This window comes from Trichosurus vulpecula, chromosome 4 (genome assembly GCF_011100635.1).
Source record: "Trichosurus vulpecula isolate mTriVul1 chromosome 4, mTriVul1.pri, whole genome shotgun sequence".
NCBI lineage: Eukaryota > Metazoa > Chordata > Mammalia > Diprotodontia > Phalangeridae > Trichosurus > Trichosurus vulpecula.
This window is the reverse complement of record NC_050576.1, coordinates 403,018,857-403,036,856: the sequence shown is the minus strand read 5'-3', so window position 1 is coordinate 403,036,856 and position 18,000 is coordinate 403,018,857. Positions and strand designations below refer to the sequence as shown.

At 37.0% G+C, this 18,000-nt stretch overlaps 1 protein-coding gene across 2 annotated transcripts in view; it reads left to right on the top strand.

Annotated features, from left to right (window-relative positions):
- IL1RL1 (interleukin 1 receptor like 1) overlaps window positions 1-13,202 on the top strand; it is a 53,225-nt gene extending 40,023 nt beyond the window's left edge. For both annotated transcript variants that reach the window (XM_036758275.1, XM_036758274.1), the window contains 3 exons: window positions 5,039-5,185; window positions 7,693-7,860; window positions 11,950-13,202. In XM_036758275.1, the coding sequence (XP_036614170.1) occupies window positions 5,039-5,185; window positions 7,693-7,860; window positions 11,950-12,299 (665 nt within the window). In that variant the 3' untranslated portion in view covers window positions 12,300-13,202. The remainder of the gene's footprint in view (window positions 1-5,038; window positions 5,186-7,692; window positions 7,861-11,949) is intronic.
- Window positions 13,203-18,000: the final 4,798 nt, after the last annotated feature.

The following is an 18,000-nucleotide window of genomic DNA, read 5'->3' as shown; positions in this document are numbered from 1 at the left end:
TCTTCCTGAATCTGGTGTGCCTTTACTTGTTTGGCGGGGGAGGGTCTGAACCTTTGATTTTCATTGATATAGGACAGTAGTGTCAGATTAAAATAGAAAGGGGAGACACTAAATGAAAACAAAGAAGCAAGATATGTATCCCTACAGGCTGCATATTGACTTAGGAAACCAATGTTCTATTTATTTTGTTAAAACACATTTATTTTGAAAACCACAAATTGTGTTCCATTGTATTTTTGTTTATTTTGTTAAATATTTTCCAATTACATTTTAATCTGATTGGGGGGGAGGGGCGCAATGTGACTTGTGCTTCATGTATTTGATCCTCTGTAGGAGGGAACTCCCACTGAAGAAACACCTTTTATGAATGGATACAACACTTTTTCTGCCATATATAATTTTAGAAAGGTGTCTGAGGTACTGAGAGGGCAAGTGACCGGTCTAGCGTCACACAACAAGTATATGAGAGACAAAATGGGTGTAGTGGATAGAGAGTTAGCCTCTGAAGAGTGACCCTGCTATTTCTGTGTTGTTGTTTCTTCAAATGGGAAATCTTCTTTCACACATAACCTGAGCACAAGACAAGTTCACCATCACTTACTAAGTCATCTTCTCCATTTTCATTACAAAGGATTGACAAGACTTCTTATTTTGGTCACTTCTTCTGAATCTCGAGACAGCCTGTTTATTAACTGACTCTGAGCATCAACATATATTTCACCCTTATCATTCCATTTGGTAGCTTCATGGTTATGGGGGGAAGTTATGAACTTTGAAAGCCAAATATTTAAAGACAGGTTTCGACAACCATAGGTATACACAGGTTGCTCAGATGTTTCCCTGTCAGGAGGCCAAACATTGATGTTCAGATGAGCTCCTGCATTGTTTGACAAAGGCTTTCCAGTTATCTGTGCATTAAAATTGCTTTCAGTTTATGTCTTTGCTAACTTTGATATTCTGCCTTGTCTGTATTCTCTGTATTTTATGTTTTTCTTTATAAGCAAGTGACACACTGCTTTGATAGCTCTGTGTATTAAATGAAAAACTAATGACTTGAAGTTTTATTCCCTACTGGAATATTTTATCTCTAATCATAGAATAAAAGAAAGAAAAAAAATCTTTTCTTTTTTTTGAAAGCAGAAATTATAAAATACATTGTTTTAATACTTCAACTGTTTAATATTTGAAAATGTAGTTTTATATTGCTTATATGTAGCTTACATGTACTTGATATAAGCATTTACATAGTACTTCAATGTTTGTAAAATACTTTACAAATACTATCTCATTTTATCCTCACAACAACCCTGGAGGTAGATGCTATTATTATCCCCATGTTACAAATGAAAGGTTCAATGATTTGCCCAGGATCACAGAGCTAGTTGTATGTAAGGTCAAATTGATGCCATCTTCCTGATTTCAGGACCAGTGCTCTGTCCACTGTTCCTTTGCCATTTGATATATCATTTTACAAAATTTGCCATCCTTCTGTCTAGTCTAGAGAGTTGGTAAATTTTTGAAAACAATGTGACTTTCCTCCATCTGGGTGGAGATGGGGGAAATTACAGTTTCAGGGGCTGAATGTTGCACATGCTGTTGTGTTTGTATGTGTCACTCAACTTTATTATATGAAGAAAGTTTCCTAGTGTAATGTGGATATATGGAGGAGGACACAACAAAAAAAGACTTGGAAATAAAAAGGAAAAAACAGGAGTAACTTTCTTTAAAGAGAGGTTCTACAGTCTTAGAATTTAGGCATTGGAGGCATAGTTTATTTAAAATATATACTACACTTAAATTTTATTAATGCCCATGTTATTTGTCACTCAAAGAAATATTAGAAAGACAGAAGTAAATCATTTTTAAAATGCCGATCATTTTTTAAAAAACAGTATGGTTACATTTTAACCTTCTTTTGAGCAACCTAATTAATTGCTTGGTTATATTGTTTTGGGGACAGGGCAGAGGTAAAACAGGGAGTGAGGGAATGCCACCTGCTGCTATGTCTTTTAATGGGGAAGAAAACAGAGTGATATGAGGATTCAGGAAGCAGTATCATCTGTGGAGAGGGTGCTGCTTGGAATCAGAACTCTGGGGCTTAAACTTTGTCTCTGAAGAGCACCAGCGGCTGGTGGGAAAGTCACTTCTTGCTGCAGTCTTAATTTCTTCACTTATGAAATTGGAGATTACAATATTTCTGACTGATGAGAGCTAGTGTGGAAAAAGCCTCTTATATGCCTAAAAATACCATGTGTAAATTATCATTAGTATTTGATTCTTTTGGTAGGGAAATGAATTGAGGTGTCATCAGAGTGACGTAGATCACTGCTGCCTCTTCTATCCTGTTTTCTTCAAGAGCATGTCTTCCCATAAAAGCTTAGCCTCTTGCGTAACAACAATCACCACCCCAGGAAATATTATATGAGTCAGTATTCTTAGGAACGAGCTTCTTCTGAGACTTTATCACCTTCTTGTTAACCTAATCATCTAACCATTTCTGTCACAGCAAGGTCCATTCCCCAGGGTAATGAGTTTCCTCCTTGTGACAAGTATGCATATGTGTATACACATACAAACATACATATACAAATATACATATACACACACACATAAACACATGCCCATAGAACGAGTGAAATCCAGAGTGGTTTGGGAAGGAGGGGACTAATAGTCGGGGTAAAACAGGAAAGGTTTCTTTTCAAAGATGGTGGTTGAGCTCCACCTTGAAAGAAGAGAGGGAACCTATGTGGCAAAGATAGAGGGCCAATGCAAAGACTTGAGGGGTTTGGAAGAGAACCAGATGCAGAAGAAAATGACCTTAGTTGTTAACCACCATTTGTTAAGATGCTTAATGGAGAAGAAGTAGTGAGATAAACTTAGTATGTCTCATCAGGACCACTAAGTAGTACTTGAAAATATATCTTTTGGTTTTTGATTAAGAAATCATCATGAATAGTGCCATAATAATTAATGAACTAATTATTCCTTGACCAATGCTTTCTTTCTTCCTTATATTACTCCCTTGCTCAAAAAGCAAGCAACCAACCAAAAACGACAACAACAACAAAAAATTTCAGTGACCACCTAGAGCATAGAGCATGAAATTTGACCCCTAGCCTGGCATTCTTGATCCTTCATGATCTGACCATATTCTACTTGTCCAGACATTTCCTCAGAACAAAACCTTTACTGAAGTCAAACTTACTCTTTTTTTTTTTGGAGGGGGGTAGGCAGGGCAATTGGGGTTAAGTGATTTGCCCAAGGTCACGCAACTAGTAAGTGTGTCCAGCTGGATTTGAACTCAGGTTCTCCTGACTCTGGCCAGTGCCCTACTCACTGTGCCAAATTTGCTCTTTATCCCCCAAATATGTCTCATACATTTCTGTCTTTCTACTTTTACCTACTACGTTATTCCCTGATTGAATGTCTTTCATTCTACCACTCTGAAGTCTAGCCATCCTGTAAAGCCCACCTCAAGTCTTACATTAAAAGGCAATATATTGTTCTGAGAAAAGTATTATACAAGAGCCAGCAAGACCTCAGTTTAAGGAGTCAGTAATATCTGGGTTTGAATCCCACATCTGACATTTACTAGCTGTGTGATCTTGGACGAGTGTCTTTAGTTTTCTGGCTCTATGTTTCCTCGACTATAAAATGCGGTAAATAACAATTATAGTAGCTACGTTACAGGGTTATTGTGAGGATTATTTGTTTTAATGTGTTAACAGAGCTTCGCAAATCTTAATGTGCTATATAATGTCACTATCATTATATTAAACCTTTCCTAAACCCTCTGGACTTCCCTAATTCACTTTCTAGTCTTCTTCCTCTCCCCATCTTGTCTCTTTTTTGTTGTTAATTTGTTTCAGTCATGTCTGACTCTTCATGACCTCATTTGGGTTTTGTTTTTGTTTGTTTTTAGTAAAGATACTTGGAGTGGTTTGCCATTTCCTTCTCCAGTTCATTTTACAGATCAGGAACTGAGGCAAACAGGGTTAAGAGACTTGCCCAGGGTAATAGTCTAGTAAATGTCTGAGGCTAGATTTGGACTCAGGAAGATGAGTCTTCTCGACTCCAGGCCCAACGCTCTGTACAATGTACTATGTAGCTGACTATCTTATCTCTTAACCTCACTACAAAACCTCCCACCCTGCTCTCTTGATTGATGATTTCCTCCTTGGGACCACCATCATAGGAAGAAGTCCAGCTATACTGCCATACTTTCATCTGGATTTAACTCTCTGGATTTCTCCTTCATTCCACACACTGCTGCCAGCTAGGTATCATCATCCTTTTCTCCCCTCTGCCTTCCTTCTCCATAGGTTTTTTCTTCCTCCATTAGGATATGTTACTGGAGTAGAAGGGCTGTTTTGCTTGCTTTTATTTATATCCCTATCTCTTCATACAGTCTCCAGCACTTATTAAGCGATTAATGTACTATCTACCTATCTATCCATCCAGCAACTGGCTAGCTGGCCATTTCCAGACCAGAATAATCTCTCTTACCTCTGAATGCCTGTAATTTGGAGACTGCTTCCGTAGTCTATGTAGGAGGTGATATAAAGGCCCAAGCTAAAATGGATAGTGGGCCTGAAAAGGGGAAGAGAAAATAGACAAGATTTGGGGCAATGACAGAATCCAAAGAGTAGAAGATTTATTTACGTGTTTGACTTCTATTGCAAACTTTTGTTAAATTTGTTACTTTTTCATATGGAGCTTTTTTATCTTATTATCTGGATTCTCAATGTCTCAACATTAGGGACTGTTTTTACATTTCTTTGCAATTTCTTTGCAGCTTCTGCTCTTGCTAGTACCTAATACAAGGTCTTATACATGGTGCTAAACATGTTTTTACTAACTGACACCAATATAGGCCATAAAAACTCTGAATAGAAAACAAACATATTATTGCAAGTAAAGATCAACTTTTGGATGAAAATTTTTTTAATGTGATGCCATTCATTGCTTTAATTATAACAACTTTTTTTCTTCCTTCTTTATCTCTTCTCTCCCCACTCTTCTGTTTTTTTCAAAATAGCTGGTCAACAAAGCACCTACTACATACTTGCAGGATTTAGTACATTGTTAATCCTAATTATTACATTAACAGTAATATTAAAAGTCTTCTGGATTGATTTGATTCTGCTATGGCGAGAGGTAGCTAGACCTTATAAATCCAGGGATGGTGAGTATTAAGTTTAAATTTTCTTTTTTCATGGAAATTTTTCATAGAAGATGTATATTATTTTTAGATTTTTAATGTATGGCTCCTTTATTAATTCAATTAAAATGTTGTTATATGTTGCTATTAGTTTAGTCATGAATATACTGCCAGTGACTTATGCTGAGCTATACCCAGGCAAGTCTTCAAGCTGAGATTATTATCCAAAACTTCAATATGTTTTCCAATTAGATTTTTTAAAAATTTGTTACTGAGGCTCTCTTTTGCAGAAACTAGCCCAATTTCAGAGCTGTTTATAAAATTGTAAGCATGAATGTTAGTACTTAACCTCTCAGGATTATTGTAAAGATACAATGAGAAAATATTTGCAAAATGTTTTGCAAGCCTTGAAACCTATCTCAATGCTAGTTATTAATATTAGCAAAGCATCATGAGATTAAAAATGAATACAGATTCTGCTTGTGTTCACTGCCTGAATGTGAACAGAGGTCAGTGAACTGGCAGATTTAATGTATCCATTAACAGCAATGTGCATACATACCCATTGACAGCTAGGTAGTACAGAGGCTAGAGTTTTAGAATTGGAATCAGGGAGACCCGTGTTCAAATTTTGCCACACATGTACTAGCTGTGTGACTGTGGACAAGTCACTTAACTTCTTTTAGTCTTGATTTCCTCATCTGTAAAATGAAGACAATAAGCGCTTACCTTACAAAATTATTGTGCCAAATTAAACAACATACATAAAATACTTTGAAAGCCTTCAAACCTACAAATCCTAGTATAGTACTCATTTAGAAATTCACAGAATCTGAGTTGGAAAGAACCTAAGAGACAATCTATTCCAACTAACACCTGAAAAAGAATATCCTCTATAACAAAAGGCCATCTAGCCTCTGGTTCTTTAAATCCTTTAATGATGAAAAAGACAGCACTTCTTTGCTCAAAAAGCCTTTCTGGTTTTTCATAATGCATTTTACTTTTGGACAGCAGCAATTGTTGGGAAGTTTTTCATTACATCAAGCTAACATCTCTCTCAACAAATTCCTCATTGTTCCCCTTTCCTCACCAAGCAGAACAAATCATATCCTATTTCCATGTGACAGCCTTTCAAGTACCTGAGGACAGGAATCCTATCTCCTTTCAGTCTGTTTTCCTCTAAGCTAAACACACCCCAGTTCCTACAACTGATCCTTGTAAGGCATGCTCTCCAGCCCCCCACGATGTTGTTGATCAGCCTTTTCAGTCATGTCTGACTCTCTGATCCTATTTGGAGTTTTCTTGGCAAAGATACTGAAGTCATTTTCTATTTCCTTCTCCAACTCATTTTACAAGTGAGGAACTGAGGTAAGCAGGGTTAAGTGACTTGCCCAGGTTCACACAGCTAGCAAGTGTCTGAGACCAGATTTGAACTCAGGAAATCAGTTTCCCTGACTCCAGCCCCAGCACTCTATCCCCTGGGCTACTTTAGTAAATAAGGTTAATTCAATTAGGCTAGATGTATGTTAGATTCATTCACATAACCTATTCACTTAGTAAATAATTACTGTGTTTTAGGGTTATTCCCCAACTGTTCCAAGCCTCCTCATCTTTCTTGCTGTTGTCTTTTTTTTTCTTTTTAGCATTTTCATGAGCATACCTACCAGAGGGAAAATAAAGGAAAGGAAAGGTAGAAATTTACGTTAGCAAATTTAATTACTTTTTATGAACTCAATTAAAAAATTGAATGGTTTGATCTTATTGATCAAGAAGACTCCCCCTGAAATTTATTTATCCATAATTTTCATTATTTTCTATTAACAGCAGTAATCAATTCTATATAGTTTCATACTTATTTACTGCTCTTTGTGCTTTTTTTCTATCTTAAATTATATTATTATGAATATTAAATGCTTGTTGGTTGTCTGATTGATTGATTAAAATCTTTTGAAAGCAAAAGTCACATCTTTATCCCTTTTTTTGTATTCTCCATAGACCTAATAAAATAATGGGCATATGGTAGAGCTCACTGAATTGGCAGTTTTAACACATCTGTTAACAACAACTTGATATATGTATATGCATATAAGTACATATGCTCATAGGCAACTAGGTGGTACAGAGGGTACAGCTGAACTTTGAATCAGGAAGATATGATTTAATGTCAAAGTCATCAATTGATAAATACTTGTGGAGTAATTAGAAAATCCTGATTAATAATCAGATGACTCAGTCTGGCTTACCTCAAATAGACCACACTCAACTCTATCTACTCTATTTAGTTGGAGACACTGAAAAAATGAGAAATCTGTGGTTTACAGATTTTAAGCAGCAAATAGCTGCTATGATTACATGCCTAACATTTTTGTAGGGTTGAAAACACTCATATATAACCACAAAACAACCATTGAACACACATACACATATGTATATACATGTACAAATATACCCATCTCTCTCTCTCTCTCTCTCTCTGAGTCAAATAACCATTTAAGCACATTAATAGAACTTTGATTTGCTTTTGTTTTCAGATGGAAAGATATATGATGCTTATATCATCTATCCCAGAAACTACAAAAGCAGGACTGAGAATGTTAATTCCATGGAACATTTTATTCACCAGATTCTGCCTGAAGTTCTTGAAAAGAAATGTGGTTATAGCTTATGTATCTATGGAAGAGACCTTCTGCCTGGAGAAGGTGAGACTTTTAATTATGTTGCAACAGTTCCCTTTCATTATTATAGGATGTCAAATATAGATGCTTATCTCATCTCATTCACTGTTGATGGATAACTGAACAAGATAGCCCAATCCCTGAAGCTCAGAGCTTGGATCTATGCCACGATTTCTTCTGTACCTTGGAGAACAATTTCTTCTATACCTTTGTTCTTCAAAGCTCAATCAGTCACAATGTTTCAATGTAACTACATCAAAACTCTATCCGTGGTGAAAATTCTGGAACTTAAACCTCCCTTGACAATACTTGACTATGCACATTTTCCCTTCCTTTCTGCTCCTTACTCTTTCTACCATAAATATGAGGAGAACACTGTGTTATCCTAAAGATGTGACAGGCACAGGTTGTGCACACCCCTAAATCCCCTGAAGCCTCACTGGGGGCCGGTTAAGGCACACACAGTATTACATTGTAATGTTCCCCCCTCACTGACCAGTGCCCACTTGCTTTATAGGGCAACAGACAAAGAAGGAATCTTGCCAACATTAAACTCACAGGTTAACTTTAGCAATATTGTCATTCTGCACAAGTGTAGTAAATATCACATCATGTCACCCCTTATGTCAAGGCGCAGCCTCAGTACGACTGCCTATCACTATGATTCTAGGAATTACTATCTAGGATCCTTGGGCTATTCTAGAAGTTATATCTAACACCTAGAAACTAGACATTGCCGTGGCCATGGATCTTGACAAACTAAACTAAAAAAAGGATAACAAAATCCTCCTTACATACAGTCACCTACTTATCATAAAAAGTTATCCAAGTAGCATTTCCTTTCTATTTTTTTTTTTTAGGCAATTGGGGTTAAGGCACTTGCCCAGGTTCACACGTATGTGTGTGTGTGTGTATACGTATATATATATATATATATATATATATATATATATATATACACACATATATACACACATATATGTATATATATGTATACACACACATATATATACATATATACACATATATATGTATCTATATATATGTATACACACACACACACACACACACTTATTTGTGTCTAATGGCAGCCATCTAAATTTGTTGTATATTTGGAGGGAACAGCAAGTTGTACATGGTAGATTTGTCGATTCATGTGCAATCATCTTTTTTGTTGTACTGTGTCATGGAAATGCTTGTTTTGTTTCATGAACTGAAAATAAAATAAATTTAATTTTTTAAAAATATCTGAAGTAATAGCTTCTGGGATATTGTTAAAAAAAATTAAATACAGGACAATTTAAAATGTATAATGGGCAGCTAGGTGGCACAGTGAATAGAACACCGGTCCTCGAGTCAGGAGGACCTGAGTTCAAATCGGGCCTCAGATACTTGATATGCTTACTAGCTGTGTGACCTTGGGCAAGTCACTTAACCCCAATTGCCCTGCCTCCCCCTATCTAAAAAAAAATTTAAAATAAAATGTTCTTTAAAATGTATGCTCCTTAGTCCTTCCTGAATAGGTTTTTCTCCAATTTCAGTGATACACAATTGCTAGAATATCCCAAAGTCATGAGTAGTACTCAATCAATAAACATTCATTAAGTGCCTACATGTGCCATATACTGTGCTAAGTGCTGAGGATACAAAAAGAAGCAAAAGATAGCCCCCTGCCTTCAAGGAGCTCACAATATAGTAAACGATGGAAATGGGGATTGACCCTCTGAATGTGTATTATTCTTCAGAGTCATCTGTCCTGGATCAGGGCAGCTCTCATTCTAAACGTTTCCAGGTGTATCCTAGCTTCAAGCTCAGCTCTCTATCTACTATACCCTGAAGAAATATGGGAATGTAAAGATTATATGTGGTTGTTCATAGAAAGAGTTGGCATATAAAAAAAAATGAAGAGGTTAAAAAAAAGTGATGATGGTAGGAAACCATAGGTTTTTAGGGGTGCTCGAGACCCCAAAATACAGACACGCAGGGTCCTGCCGAAAGAATTCGACTCAAGCCTTCTCAACCAAGGAAAAAGACAAAGTTTATTACGGATTTGCCATAATGGGTTGTCTTAAGAAATCTTACCCTTTGTGATACTTGTTTTCACAAGCGGGCCAGATTCAATCTGAGCTAGATTGAATCTGAGCACCTTCGTGAAGGCAAGATGAGACATATACATAAAGATTGTAGGAGGGATTGAGGGGTGGTCTGGGGTGACTAGAGGAGGAGTTTAGGGAGGGTCTTGAGGAGGAGTCTAAGGAGGAGCTTGATGAGACCTGGATGAGGTCAGACTCCAGGCACCAGGAGAATAGGATTAAGGATGGGAAGTAGCTGAAGGCATGGATATTGATGGTATCAAGGGTGGGAGGTAGCTGGACAATAAAGGGCAAGGCTAGGTAGAGATTTGGGCCTAATGATAATGTAAGGTTATAGCCTGGGTCCAAGGCCAGATCAAGCGGGAAGATTCAAGGAGAGTTCAAGGGGGTTCCCAGAGACTGTACTCCTGATTCAAGCGGGTTACCAGAGACTGTACCCTCATTAATGGAATCATAGCTTTTGAGCTAGAAGGAATCTTACAAAAGATCTAGAAAGGCTGTTTGGTGTAGTTGACAGAGCGTAGGACATAGAGTCAGGAAAATCCCATTGATAACTGATGTCTCCCATGAAGCCGATGAAGTCGGGTATATGACTGCCCTAATACAGTGGCAGGGGGAATAGGAAAGCAGAAAAGTTTGGGAGAAGGACAATATTCTTCTCTATTCAACTGGATTCTTTATTCTTCAGGATTAATGAACTGAGTATGTAGTTGTGAAGTCTTTGCCAAATCATAGAAATACTATTAAGAGAATTTCTAAAGTTCTTATGCTCAGAGTAGCCATAGAGAAAAATGATTATTTCTTTCTTGTATGAATAACTAATTATTCAATCGGGACCAAGGTTTTTCCCCTTTTCTATTTCCACATCCAGAAATCAACTAGTGTGGGAAATCTTAGGAAAAGATTTGTTCAGGCAAAGATTTAATCAGACAACAAAAGAAATTCTAAATTTAGGCTAATGGATGGATTCTTATTGTGTTTACTCAGACAGATCTGGGAAAATGTTGATTCTCCCTTTTGTCAGATAGGTAATATGGAAACTGATGACTCTTTGACTAAGACTTGGGTGATCCTGGTCATTTATCTCAAGACCCTCATTAGAATGAGCCCACATCTCATTGTAATATTAATTTTCTCATTAATTATTAACCAATCAGAGTTGACTGCCACCCTCAAGAATACCCACTCTTCTGAAGGCCCATAAACTGTGAGCCTACCACCATGAGGGGTTTTTGGCATTTAAGAGGGCCACTGACCTTTTTTTTTAATTAACAAACATGCTAGCCTTATTAATAAAATGATTAAATTACCCAGAAATTATGTGTTTTGAACTTTTTAAATGTCGTACCATCAAACTAGCGAAGGAACCTATATTGGGGGTCCTTGAAGAGTTTGGCCTTCATTTCCTTTGATTAATTCAGTGTTTTTGATTGAGTCTTACTAGGTGCTAAACCCCAGGCCCAAACCGCTATCTATTAGGTGCTAAGCCTATGGGGGCATGAATTGGTAACTAAGGTGGGGCTCCAGGTGGGGCCAATGAAGGGAGGTACTAACACCAGAGCCAATCATAGAAGCCTAAGTTCTGGTCACTCAGATGATGTTTGATGAGGTCTGAAACTGCATAAAAAGGGAAGACAGAGCTATTTGCTGAAGGTTCTCACTCCCAGAGGCACAGGACTCTGAGCAGCTGCTGTAAAGGCCTTCTGGCTGAACTCAGATGTTGATGGTTTTCTTGGTAACTATGAATTGTATTGGGTCTGTTTGCAATTTGATTGTATTTGCTCTGAAGTTCAGGGTGCTGGCTTTTTCCCCCTGAACTAAATGAATGATACTTGTATGCTGGATTAAAGTAAGATTTTTAACCACTTAACATTGCTTTCCTTAGTAAAGCAGATCAAAGGACCTGGGCTTACAGCGGTCTTGTTGTTGGTCTTGTGTTGGTTTTTCACCCCCACAGCAGCTGCTAGCCAATTGTTGCAACAGAACCATAAGAAATATCATTTCCCTCCTTTGTTAACAGATGCAGCAAGTGAAATGGTAAAATGCATACAGAAGAGCCGAAGGCAAATTATCATATTGAATCCCAAAGTGGAGCACGGTGAGGAATTTGCCTATGAGCAAGAGATCGCTTTACACTGTGCTTTGATGCAGAATGACTCCAAGGTGATCCTTATTGAAATGGAGACAAATGGTGACACTGGAGAACTGCAGGATTCTCTCAAGCACATTATTAAACAGCAAGGCATCCTTAAGTGGAAGGGAGACCATGTCACCAACACATACTCATTTAATTCCAACTTCTGGAAGCGTATACAGTACCTGATGCCAGCGAGAAGCAAATCCTTAGGTCCACTTCACAGTGGCATGTGAAGGCCAGGACATGATTGTTAGCTTTCCCAAGCTCCTATTAGGAAAAAAAAATGTTTGTTTTCATATCTGTCTTTAGATTTTTCTTTTTAATTTTCAGGGTAAGCTGGTATTTCACCTAAAGGATGGGGATAGAGAGAAGGAAGTAAGCAAGAATTAAAAGGCAATAAATACTTTAAGAAGTCTTCCTTTGGCAGCTCTAATTTCTCTGTCCTACTTTCTAGTCAGTGCAAATGGCTCAGAAAGTTTCCCACTTTTTGTCTGTTTCTGCTCCACTTCCTTCTTCTTTTGTCATACCCCAAAACCCAAGTTGTGTGTATGAAGGAAACCTTCTCTCCCTCCCACTTCCAAATCTCGTTCTAGCTGCATACATCCTTAGTCACCACAATCCACATTCTGAAAAACTGGAGCAATAGAATCCTAGAATATTTTCATACAAAGAGGCCTTCATGAATATTGGACCTCAACCTAGATGACAAAACAGTGAATATTTTATCTCCATGAAAAGTACATAAACTAAGAAACCAATTCAAAGAGGCCTTATATTTCTTTTATTTTGTACTCTTCATATTGAAAATTTTATCGATATACAGAATTCAGGTTTTTCACCTTTAATATCAAACCTCATATTTTTCAGTGAAAAAAAGGCATCTATCCCTACCCCCATAGTCCCCAAGGCATTTTACTTCTCCCTATGATGTTTGCATGCACAGATGCTGTTATTTCCATTTTACTGTTGGAAAAAAATCCACATTTAATCAAATAACTAGCATTTATAATAGCACTTTAAAGTTTGCAGAGCTCTTTACAAGAAGTATCTCCTTTTATCTTTGAAACAACTCTGGTAGGTAGATGCTGTTATTCCATGTTATAGATGAGGAAACTGAGGCAGACAGAGGTTAAATATATTGTTCAGGGTCACTGAGCTAGTAAGCATCTGAAATATAATATATACCTAGGTCTTCCTGACTAGGTCTAGGGCTTTATCCACTGTGCTATCTAGCTGCCTGCATGCATTTAAAAAGACAGTATTCCCTCATAATGTGCAGACGTGACAATATGATTTGTATAATAATTCCCATGTATACGACGTGCTCATAATTTCAGAAGCAGTTTCATATGTGTTTTCTTATTTGAGCCCTGTGACATAAGCAAAGCAAGTATTACTGTCCTCAAGATGACGGAAATGAGTCAAATAGGGCTTGTTACTTGCTCAAGATCACACAGATAAATGAGGGCTGAGTTGGGATTAGAACCCAGGACTTTTGACTCCTTGTCCAGTGATCTTTCCAACACAGCCCAGTGCCTCCAAGATGCTGGGTTTGGAGTTGGAGTATTTGGGTTTAAACACCATCTATATTGTTGGCTAAATCATTTAACTTCTTTGGGCCTCAGTTTCCATACCCATAAAATGAGGAAATCTGAGCCCCACTTCAGTTCGCAATCTATGATCCTGAGTGGGACGGTGAAACCTTCTCATGGAATCTGGATCTTTCTGTGAGTTAAATGGGATGAAAGGGGTGGAGACCTTTCAGCGTGGCTCAGGGCTTTTGATTGACAGCTAGGCCTAAGTTTCGAGTTACTAAAATCACCTGAACTGTGTCCTTGCCAAATAAGGATAAAAGCGTTGTTAAGAGTTGTTATTGGCTCAATTAGCGTTTCCTTGTCCCTTGTACCTGTGTTAGATTTCTCGTGAAATTGTGAGCCTGGACTCCACTAATGAGAGTAAAAGGTCAGTGGTGGGGTGGTGGGGTTTGCATTAGGGTATAAAAGCTAAGTTCTGCCTTCTGGGCGCTGTCTCTCCCTACCTATTGTCTATGGGTTCAGGGACAGCCCTTTCTCAAGATCCTAATAAAGAAGTTTTCTGTTTCTACCTTGAGACCTCTGACTCTTTTAATTAACTGATGGAGAATGGTCTCACCCCACACAATCCTATGACTCCTAGGAAGGTACTATGAACAGAACAGACACAGGTTCAAGACTTCCAAGTCAGGCTGTTGTGCAAAATTGGGAAGTAAAGTTTGCCATTGGAACTCCTCTATCCATCCTTTTTCACTCTTGAATATCCTCACATAAGATGTCTTCACTTATCTAAACCTAAGTGGCCTTAGCTATAAAAAGAAGGGGTTGAACTAGACCAAGGGTTCTTAACCTAGGGTCTATGAATTTAAGAGAAAAAAAATATTATAACTGTATTTAAATGTAATTGGTTTCCTTTCTATTCCTATACATTTTATTTATGCATTTAAAACCATTATTCTAAGAAGGGGTCTATAGGCATTACAAGATTGTCAAAGGAGTCCATAACATACCGAAAAAGTTACTAACTTTGAACTAGGTGATACCTAATAGCTAAGTGGCTCAGTGGCTAGAGCACTGGACCTGGAATCAGGATAGACCTGAGTTCAAATCCAGCCTCAGACACTCACTAGCTAAGTGACACTTATCCTCCAGTTGGCTTAATCCACTAGAGAAGGAAATGGCAAACTACTCAAGTGTCCTTTAAAAAAAAAACCCTACAGGGTCACAAAGAGTCAAACACAACTGAAGAATGAGATCTCTTTCAGTTTTTTTTTTTTTATTTTAAAATTTATTTTAAACTTAAATACAAAATAAGAAAAGAAAAGAAAAAAAAAGCCAGTGCCATGTACACAGCAGAACATAAGAGAGGATTCAATTTAAAGCGATAAATTTACGTTTCAAGAATACCTATATAATGTATACTACATGTTGTTTTCAAATCTGTCCAGATTTTCCTTACTTTCTTGTAGATTTTCTTTTGTCTTCTACTGTGCACTTTTTACTCTATCCAACAGCCCCACCCACCCACCCACTCAGAAGGCTGCAATTAATCGTGGGAATATATGCATATAGATTAAAACATACACGTATATATACACTCATACACATATATGTAGGATCATACTATACTTATGTCCACTTGTCACCTGTTTCTCTGAAGGTGGATAACATCTTCCTTCATGTGTCCAAGTCTTTCTATGTTTTTCTAAATCAACCAGTTCATTATTTCCTACACCACAGCAATATACCAACCCAATCATGTCCTATCTGAGATACTGTTTATGAAAGTTTTCTCCCCAATTTTCTGCATTCTTTCTATTCTTGGCTAAATAGGTTTTATTTATACAAGAAAATTTTAATTTAAAATAATCAAAATTATCCATTTTACACTTTAACAATGCTCTCACCTCATAATATGGTTTAAAGTCTAATCTGGTTCCTTCACATCTTTTCCCCCTAGTTTCCTTGAAGTTCCTGACCCTCTGTTCTTCCAAATGAAATCTGTTATTATTTTTTTTCTAACTCAGATAATTTTTTGTAATTTAATTGGTTGGGTATTACATACATAGTTTCGTTAGGTAAAATTGTAATTTTTTTTTGTTATGTTGGCTTTACCTACCAATGTGCAATAAATATTACTCCAATTATTTAGATCTAACTCTATTTGCATAAAAGGTGTTTTCTGTTTATATTCATATAATTCCTGTGTCTGTTTTGGCAGATATATTCTCAGGTTTTTTATACTGTCTAGTTATTTTAAATGTTCTAAATAATGTTGAATAATACAGCTTACATATAGTGTATTTTTCTCTTTTGATTAAATCTAGTTAAAGCTTTCACTTTGTCTGAGACAAAGATTACCACCCTTGCTTTTTTTTACATAATAAATTCTACTCCTCTACTACTTTATTTTGTTTGTTTGTATCTCTCATTTTTATAGCATTTCCTGAAAACAACATATTGTCGAATTCAAGTTTTTAATATGCTATCAGTTTCCATTTTATGGATAAATTTATCCCATTCATGTTGTAAGCTATAATTACTTGTATATTTCCCCCCTTATTTTTCCTCACTATCCTTCTTACCCTATGTCTCCTCGCTCCTCTGCTGTAAAAGTACTAATTCTATCCACTACCTTGTCCTCCTATTCCTTAACCTACCCCTCCTCCAAAAATCTCTCCCTTATCATTTCCCCCAACCCTATCCCCTTGCCCTCTTGTTTCTTTCTGAATTTAGAAAACTTATACCCTTCTAGATATGTATTGTCCTCTCTTTAACCCATTCCCATGAATCTACACACCCTTCCATACTGTTCCCCTTATGCTCTTCATTCACCCTCTTATTCCTTTATAAATTTAGAAGACTTTTATAACCTTCTAAATGTAAATGTTGTTCTCTCTTATCCAGATCTGATGTGAGTAGGGTTCCAGCATTACCAGCCCTGCTTCCCCATTTGATTCCTCTATATCAATTCTTCCTCTCATGGTTCATTTGTATGAGATAATTACTCTTTTTATCTTTTTCTACACAATTTTTCTTTTTTTTTTTATCACATCATACTCAACTCTACCTCAATCTTTTTTTTTTTAATTACCCAATTACTAACAACAATCTTAGGCATGAAGTTTACATTTCCACATATAAAAAGTAAACAATTTGTCTTTATTGAGTCCCTTGTAACTTGTCTTTGACATTCACCTCATATTTCTCCTGGATCTTGTATGTCAATTTTTCTATTAAGCTCTGTTCTTTTTGTGACAAAATCCTGAAAGTCTGTCAGTTCATTGAATATCTTTTTTTTTTCCCTTCAGAATTATATTTAGGTATGGTATTTTGCCCACAACCCCAGTTGTTTTTTTTTTTTTTGCTCTTTGATGTATATATCATATATATGTATATATGTATGTGTGTGTCTGTGTGTGTGTATGGAGAGAGAGAGAGTGTGTGTGTGTGCGTGTTCTAAGACCTATGTTCTTTTAGTGTAGCTGCTGTTCAGTCTTGGGTCATTCTCATTGTGACTCTGCAGTATTTGAATTGTTTTATTCTTGTTGCTTGTGATATTCTCTTATTAACCTGGCAGTTTTAGAATTTGTCTATGATATTCCTGTAGGTTTTTATCCTGGGATCTTTTTTAGGTGGTGATGGGTGCATTTTTTCTATTTCTACTTTTACCCTGTTGTTCATAAAACTTCAGGATATATCAGTAAGGCAAGATTCACAATATCAATGGTGACCATGAATATGCCTTTATAGCTTGGTATCACAGAATATGACACTCTTTATGTAGAAGGTAGAAGAAGTAAAACATTTATTCAGGCACCAGAGGATCAAATCCCCAAACCAACAACTCCAATTTGACATAGCAGCAGTTGTATTCCAAAACCAGTAAGTCCACTTTATCATAATAGCAAGGAAACTAAAACACAATAACACAGCAGGGAGCCAAGCCATCCTGTAACCTTCCCCTTCACTGGGGCCCTCCCATAAACATTCACTCACAAATCCTAGCTGTCTGCTTGCCTTCAAGCTCTCTTACCAAAGTTCTAAGAGCTTTCAGTTCTGAGAGCCCTTGCAGTTTCTTAAGATTCTGGATCTCCTTTTCCATTTGGTTGACTTTCTTGATGAAACAGCAACCACACTGGCATAACCAGGATGGCTGCTAGCACAGGTTCTTAGATCTGCTTCACTAGGAAAGACAGTTGTTTAAGGGGTCAACAATCTTCTTTAATTACATTTACTAGTTCAGGGGAAAAGTCATCACCCTGAATTTCAGAGAAAATATAAGCAGAGAAACAAAGACCAACAGACAGGGCTCTACCGCCTGAATCAACATTGCTATACACTTTACATACATCCCCAGATCGAGAAAGCCTTTACCTCTAAGCAGTCAGGGAGCTCTGAA